Below are 7,807 nucleotides of genomic sequence, written 5' to 3'. Positions count from 1 at the left end.
TGTCTAGCTATGGGATACTCCTCTCTCAAGTAAAAGTATTTATTTGTGAAGCAGTTCCTATTATCTGTGGTTTGTCATGTCGACTAGGGGGTGGATTTTTGCTATAAAAGATCTCAGTTGCCATTATGTTGGGCACTCTCAACTTTTCATTAGAGATACTGAAATGTTGAAAGTCAAATGCTATTGCAAAAGCTTAATTATTATTAAAGGTGAAGTATAACTCTGACTGGTGTGTGGTTTGCTCGCTCATCATTTGGTAATACAGGAAATTGCCATGACACCGCTCAGCAAGGAAGAAGCCACTGCTCCAAAACCGCCATAAAACCGCCAGACTACAGTTTGCAACTGCACATGGGGACAAAGATTGTACTTTTTGGAAAAATGTCCTCTGGTCTGATGATACAAAAATATAACTGTTTGGCCATAATGACCATCGTTATGTTTGGAGGAAAAAGGGGGAGGCTTGCAAGCCGAAGAACACCATCCCAACTGTGAAGCACGGGGGTGGCAGCATCATGTTGTGGGGGTGCTGTGCTGCAGGAGGGACTGGTGCACAGCACAAAATAGATGGCATCATGAGGCTGGAAAATTATGTGGATATATTGAAGCAACATCTTAAGACATCAGTCAGGAAGTTAAAGCTTAGTCGCAAATGGGTCTTCCAAATGGACAATGACCCCAAGCATACTTCCAAAGTTGTGACAAAATGGCTTAAGGACAACAAAGTCAAGGTATTGGAGTGGCCATCACAAAGCCCTGACCTCAATCCTATAGAAAATTTGTGGGCAGAACTGAAAAGGCGTGTGTGAGCAAGGAGGCCTACAAACCTGACTCAGTTACACCAGCTTTGTCAGGAGGAATGGGTCAAAATTTACCCAACTTATTGTGGGAAGCTTGTGGAAGGCTACCTGAAACATTTGACCCAAGTTAAACCATTTAAAGGCAATGCTGCCAAATACTAATTGAGTGTATGTAAACTTCTGACACACAGGGAATGTGATGAAAGAAATAAAAGCTGAAATAAATCATTCTCTCTACTATTATTCTAACATTTCACATTCTTAAAATAAAGTGGTGATCCTAACTGACCTAAGACAGGGAATATTTACTCTGATTAAATGTCAGGAATTGTGAAAAACTGAGTTTAAATGTATTTGGCTAAGGTGCATGTAAACTTCCGACTTCAACTGTAGATGTCTTCAGCACAGCCCAAATGTTTGTGGACACCAAATCCGTATGTGCATACGTGCGAAAACGTGTTCCCACATCTCTGTTTGGTGCCCTTACTGTTTTGTTTAAAGCATTACGGGAACCTTCTGCGTTGGATATATGAAGCAGGAAAAACAATGTCCAGTCATCAGGATTGGGGGATAAGAACACGTTGGCACTTGTAAGCCACTGCATTAATCCGGGCCTGATTGTATCTGGCGGTCTGCCTCATGTGTTGCAAAGGAGGCACACTGTTTCTCAATGTTATCTACTCTGAGTTTCTCTAGTGGAAAAACATCTCTGTGTGTGATACCCTGTTAAAACACAACAGGGCCATACTTAGGCTTTGCTCCCCAGTGGGTGGGCCTGTGTCCACCCAGGCCCACCCCTGCCTATGCCCCTGGGTTGTAAAAAGGATGACAAAGCAAAAAGAAATTTTTGGGCCAATGTATTAAAAAATACATTCAGAAATACCTTATTTACATAAGTATTCAGACCCTTTGCTATGAAACTAGAAATTGATCTCAGGTGCATCCTATTTCCATTGATCTTCATTGAGATGTTTCTACAACTTGATTGGAGTCCAACTATGGTAAATGCAATTGATTGGACACCATTTGGAAAGGCACACACACCTGTCTATATAAGGTCCCACAGTTGACAGTGTGGACTCCAATCAAGTTGTGACTGGGAGACAAGTCAGAATTGAGGGAAAGATGAACGGAGCAAAGTACAGAGATCCTTGATGAAAAGCTGCTGCAGGGCACTCAGGACCTCAGACAGGGGTGAAGGTTCACCTTCCGACAAAACAACGAGCCTAAGCACACAGCCAAGACATCGCAGGAGTGGCTTTGGGACAAGTCTCTGAATGTTCTTGAGTGGCCCAGCCAGAGCCCGGACTTGAACACGATCGAACATCTCTGGAGAGACCTGAAAATAGCTGTGCAGCAACGCTCCCCATTCCACCTGACAGAGCTTGAGAGGATCTGTAGAGAAGAATGGGAGAAACTCCCCAAATACAGGTGTGCCAAGCCTGTAGCGTCATACCCAAGAAGACTCAATGCTGTAATCACTGCCAAAAGTGCTTCAATAAAGTACTGAGTAAAGGGTCTGAATACTTAAGTAAATATTACATTTCAGTTTTTATTTCTAATACTTTTCTAAACATTTCTAAAAACCAATTTTTTCTTTGTCATTAAGGGGTATTGTGTGTAGATTGATGAGGGATAAAAACAATTTAATCAATTTTAGAATAAGGCTGTAACGTAACAAAATGTGGAAAAAGTCAAGGGGCACTGTATATGGACTTTCTCTTTCAGATGGAAACTAAAATTGCCCAGAGTTAGGGCAAAGCATGGGTGAAAGGAGAGGAAAGAAAGAGAAATGTTGGAGAAGAACAAAGTGAAAGAGCTGCTCAGAGCTAGGAAAGGAGATAGTGAGGAAGAAGTCAGGAAGAACAAGGAGAGGGTGAAAGCCCACCTGGACGAGGTGGCAAGGATCTATAACGAAAAGAAACAGAGAGAGAAAGAAAGAGAAAAGCTGCTGAAAAAGACATGGCAAAGAAAATCCCATGGTGTCCATCCCAGGCCTCATACTGAAGATGTAAAAGCAAATACTGTCATTGGTGAAAGGTACATTTCTATCTTCTTGGTGGAATACTTAATAAATAAATACAAATATGAGCATTTTAGTTATTTGTTTTCTTCACCATATGCCAGAAAGAAAAAATATATATAAAAAAATTAAGATGTGTATTAAAAGTGGATGTGGTTACTGGATAATGCAATGAAAGTTAAATTTGCTTACATAGTGAATATATTTGAACTACTGTATCTAACTTCTTGAGTGGTGAGAATAAAAAAAATCCACTACATGGCCAAGCTTCATAGTCAAAATTGGTTGTATTGTAAGAAATTATGACAACAAAAATGTGCTCGTAGTTCTTCAATTTAAGGTTAGGGTTAGGCATAAGGGTAGCAGTGTGGTTAAGGTAAGGGCTAAGTTTAAAGTCAGACTTTAAGAAGATAGGCGGGGCCCTGGACTTGGCCAGATAGTGGTGACCGTGAGGAGTGGAACAACAGATCAGCTGCAAAAATACTGTATTTGGTATTTACTTAACAGTGCAGGTGAGGATGAAGACTGGTTCAAGAGGTTATTTACAAAATATACACATGCCAGTAGGGGTGTGGATCAGAAAACCAGTCAGTATCTGGTGTGACCCCCATTTGGCTCATGCAGCGTGACACATCTCCTTTGCATACAGTTAATCCGGATGTTGATTGTGGCCTGTGGAATGTTGCCGCACCCTTCTTCAATTGTTCTGCCAAGTTGCTGGATATTGGAACTGGAACACGCTGTCATCCACGTCGACACCAGAGCATCCCAAACATGCTCAATGGGTGACATGTCTGGTGAGTATGCTGGCCATGGAAGAACTGGGACATTTTCAGCTTCCAGGAGGTGTGTACAGATCCTTGAGACATAGGGCTGTGCATTATCATGAAACATAATGTTTCATGAATGTTTCATAAACAAGGTGATGGCGGCGAATGAATGGCACGACAGTGCACGTCAGGATCTCGTCACAGTATCTCTGTGCATTCAAATTGTGTTTGTTGTCGTTAGCTTACGCCTGCCCATACCATAACCCCACCACCACCATGGGGCACTCTGTTCACAACGTTGACATCAGCAAACCGCTTGCCCACACGACACCATACACATGGTCTGCTGTTGTGAGGCTGGTTGGACGTACTGGCAAATTCTCTAAAACGATATTGGAGGTGGCTTATAGCAGAGAAATTAACATTAAATTCTCTGGCAACAGCTCTGGTGGACAATCCTGCAGTCAGCATGCCAATTGCATGCTACCTCAAAACTTAAGTCATCTGTGCCATTGTGTTGTGTGACAAAACTGCACATTTTAGAGTGCCCTTTTATTGTCCCCAGCACAAGGTGCACCTGTGTAATATCACACTGTTTAATCAGCTTCTTGATATGCCACACCTGCCAGCTGGATGGATTATCTTGGTAAAGGAGAAATACTCACTAACAGGGATGTTAAACAAATTTGTGCACAGAATTTGAGAGAAATAAGCTTTTTGTGCATAAGGAACATTTCTGGGATCTTTTATTTCAGCTCATGAAACATGGGACCAACACTTTACATGTTGCGTTTATATTTTTTGTTCAGTGTAAGTTGTCAGGATAGGATGGTGGTTTATTGAACTCTGGTCCTTTGGGTTGAAGTCAAATACCTTTATAAATTACAACATGACACCATAGTGCCTCTTCATTTACACCATTGGGAGAATGAGTCTGGAAATGATGTTACGTTATGCACAGCCTCCATTCCTATCTAATGCACCACTGGGTTACCCTATGCCTACTCAAATCAGATAGAGATGCTCAGGCCATCTGGATTGTGGTAATTTGAGACATAAACAGTAAGTACATTTCTTTGAACAGCCTAATGCGTTTAGGCCACTGTTGCATTTAGGCCACTACAGTTGACCAAATGTAGCCTATGAACAATCCAGTACCACAGATCTTTAATTTAAATCGGGAAAACAAATGTTAAAATAAGAGCAGTTAACTAACCAATACAGTATATCTGACCCTATGGTTTGACATAGGAATGTAGGAATATTTGGTTTGTTTGGTACTGTGTAGTGTGTGTGTGTGTGTGTGTGTGTGTGTGTGTGTGTGTGTGTGTGTGTGTGTGTGTGTGTGTGTGTGTGTGTGTGTGTGTGTGTGTTTGGTGTTGAAGATAGAAGAATAAAAGCCTTGAACGGAGACAGAAAGTGCATCCGCCTATTCTTACCAGACGTCCTGTAGTAGACGATCAAAACCTAAGAATCAGCTTCAGCGTACTAGCGGGTGAGGGCATTCACAGGCGACCGCTCAGACGGGTGAGGCCAAAAAAGACACACACACACACACACACTTTGAAAAGTAATTTGAAGCCCCCCTCGTTATAAGCTGCAATTATTTACATTCAAATGTTTCATCGTTTTTATAGTCACCTGAATCTGAACATAGCCCACATTATTTAACATTCAACAATGTCTAATTCAATTTGACTCATCATTTCTCAGTGGAGCAAGCTCATTGATCCAGTAGTATGATCAATCAAGTAGGAGGAGTGATTTCTTTTTTATACAAACATTACAGTAAAACAGGCTAGCTAAATGCATCACATTGCCCCAGCAGCCTAACTACAGTCACAGCCTGCCTACTACCTTGGTGTACAGTGCACATCGACTTTAGAGTGCTCCCTCATTTATTCGCTAGGCGGCATCAGTGTCAAAGATTGTGTCGAGTTGCCTACTGCGGAACCAAAGATAAAATACATTACATTTTCCGGTCACATTTAACAGAGGGACAACAAAATGTACAGCGTGCATACTCAAACGAACCTCATAAAACGTTCTCTTTGGCCAACTTCAAAGATAATCTGCTTACTCTGAGTCGGTAAGTATTAAATACGAGTGACTTCGCTTTGCTAGCTATGAACATAAACTAGCTAGCTTTGCTCTACATAGCATGCTGGCTAACTAGTGAATGTCAACACAGTCAACTAAAACAGAGTAAACACGGCTAACTAGTGTCGTTATATTTTAGCTTCAATTTAATCTACTAACTTTGTTTGCACATCATGCCAACATCTGTCGTAATTTGTGATTGCAGAGCGACAAAAACTCGAAATGAGTACGCTCGTGACAGTGCTTCGCCTCCCGAGAGGACCTGATCCGAATGGCCGCGGATTCGACCCGAACTCACCCCGTTTCGTCGCGCTGTGTCCAACTACTATTTCAGCTTCGACTGAAACAGGGACTGACTCTGTCGAAATTGGAGAAGAGCAGCGTGCACGGTCGGCTTTGAGAGAAAGCTTCCTGAGAACGCTCATAGCCATGACCAATAAGCAGGTGCAATTCCACATGTACGAGAGAGTCAAGGTTGAGGCGAAGTTTGGAGCGTCGGACATTGACGTGCTCAACTTCCAAGTTTCCGAACTACAGACTCCCATTGGGGTGCAGAAAGAAGCTCTGCTCAGGTGCCAGGATGTCATTTCATACTCGTTTGATCTCTGAACAGTGCTTTTCACCAATTTGTGCTGTTCACTTATTTGTGCTGGTTTTGAGTAGATATCCAACAAACTGAATCTGATTTGAACTGTTATTTCTAATTTGGTTTTGGGGAGTCAATGATAACAGTTCCATTGCTACACAGTGTTCTGTCTGGGTGAATATGTAGTAAGATGTTACCATGTATTATTCTGTTACTTTGAGTAAGAGGTAGACTTGTCACTGCCATATGTTATGTTTATGTGGCCAGCCAGGTATTGAGAACACTGATATACCATATGTCTATGATTTTTGTTTCGTAGTTTCCAATTCAATGTACCTCCACTGGAGGGAGATGTCAGCACTGTCTTTACAACCGGTATGTCAGGGGGGCACCCATACCACCAGGTTCTCTGACTCAGCTGTCCAGTCCATTTCATTAGGAAGAGATGGAAACAAACATGTCTTCAGGTGGAAATTGGATATAATTGTCTGGAAACTTGAATCTTGCCATTATTTTGTGATTACAGGACAATGTGGTTCTTGTCTTCCTTTTCATAAGATCTGTTGCTGAGATATGTTTACCAATGGGCATATGCATTTTTTTTTTTTACTTTGAATAAACATTCTGTCACTTGCATTGAATTTGACAATGTGTTCATTAAGTAGGCTATATGTTGTAGATAAAGGGGTGGTAGTATCGAGCTTGTCGTATTCCACACCGAATGAAATATTCACGTTCAGTTGTCACGTCGTCTTTCAGTGTCATGTTTTTTTTTTTTTTTATACAGTGGGGAGAACAAGTGTTTGATACACTGCCGATTTTGCAGGTTTTCCTACTTACAAATCATGTAGAGGTCTGTAATTTTTATCATAGGTACACTTCAACTGTGAGACGGAATCTAAAACGAAAATCCCATTGTATGATTTTTAAGTAATTAATTAGCATTTTATTGCATGACATAAGTATTTGATACATCAGAGAAGCAGAACTTAATATTTGGTACAGAAACCTTTGTTTGCATTTACAAAGATCATACGTTTCCTGTAGGTCTTGACCAGGTTTGCACACACTGCAGCAGGGATTTTGGCCCACTCCTCCATACAGACCTTCTCCAGATCCTTCAGGTTTCGGGGCTGTCGCTGGGCAATACGGACTTTCAGCTCCTCCGAAAGATTTTCTATTGGGTTCAGGTCTGGAGACTGGCTAGGCCATCCAGGACCTTGAGATGCTTCTTACGGGGCACTCCTTAGTTGCCCTGGCTGTGTGTTCGGGTCGTTGTCATGCTGGAAGACCCAGCCACGACCCATCTTCAATGCTCTTACTGAGGGAAGGAGGTTGTTGGCCAAGATCTCGCGCTACATGACCCCATCCATCCTCCCCTCAATACGGTGCAGTCGTCCTGTCCCCTTTGCAGAAAAGCATCCCAAAGAAGGATGTTTCACCTCCATGCTTCAGCGTTGGGATGGTGTTCTTGGGGTTGTACTCCTCTTCTTCTTCCTCCAAACACGGCGAGTGGAGTTTAGACCAG

The 7,807-nt window shown here is 42.1% G+C and overlaps 1 protein-coding gene across 1 annotated transcript; it reads left to right on the top strand.

The window, feature by feature from the left end:
- The first annotated feature begins 5,564 nt into the window (after positions 1-5,564).
- On the top strand, positions 5,565-6,915 carry gemin7 (gem (nuclear organelle) associated protein 7). Its single transcript, XM_023982670.2, has 2 exons — positions 5,565-5,682; positions 5,899-6,915. The coding sequence occupies exon 2, from the start codon at positions 5,916-5,918 to the stop codon at positions 6,300-6,302; it is 387 nt and encodes a 128-aa protein (XP_023838438.1). The 5' UTR covers positions 5,565-5,682; positions 5,899-5,915; the 3' UTR covers positions 6,303-6,915.
- Positions 6,916-7,807: the final 892 nt, after the last annotated feature.

Source organism: Salvelinus sp. IW2-2015, linkage group LG4p, assembly GCF_002910315.2.
Source record: "Salvelinus sp. IW2-2015 linkage group LG4p, ASM291031v2, whole genome shotgun sequence".
Classification (NCBI taxonomy): Eukaryota; Metazoa; Chordata; class Actinopteri; order Salmoniformes; family Salmonidae; genus Salvelinus; species Salvelinus sp. IW2-2015.
The sequence above is the reverse complement of the archived record's forward strand: the minus strand, read 5'-3'. Positions and strand labels throughout refer to the sequence as shown.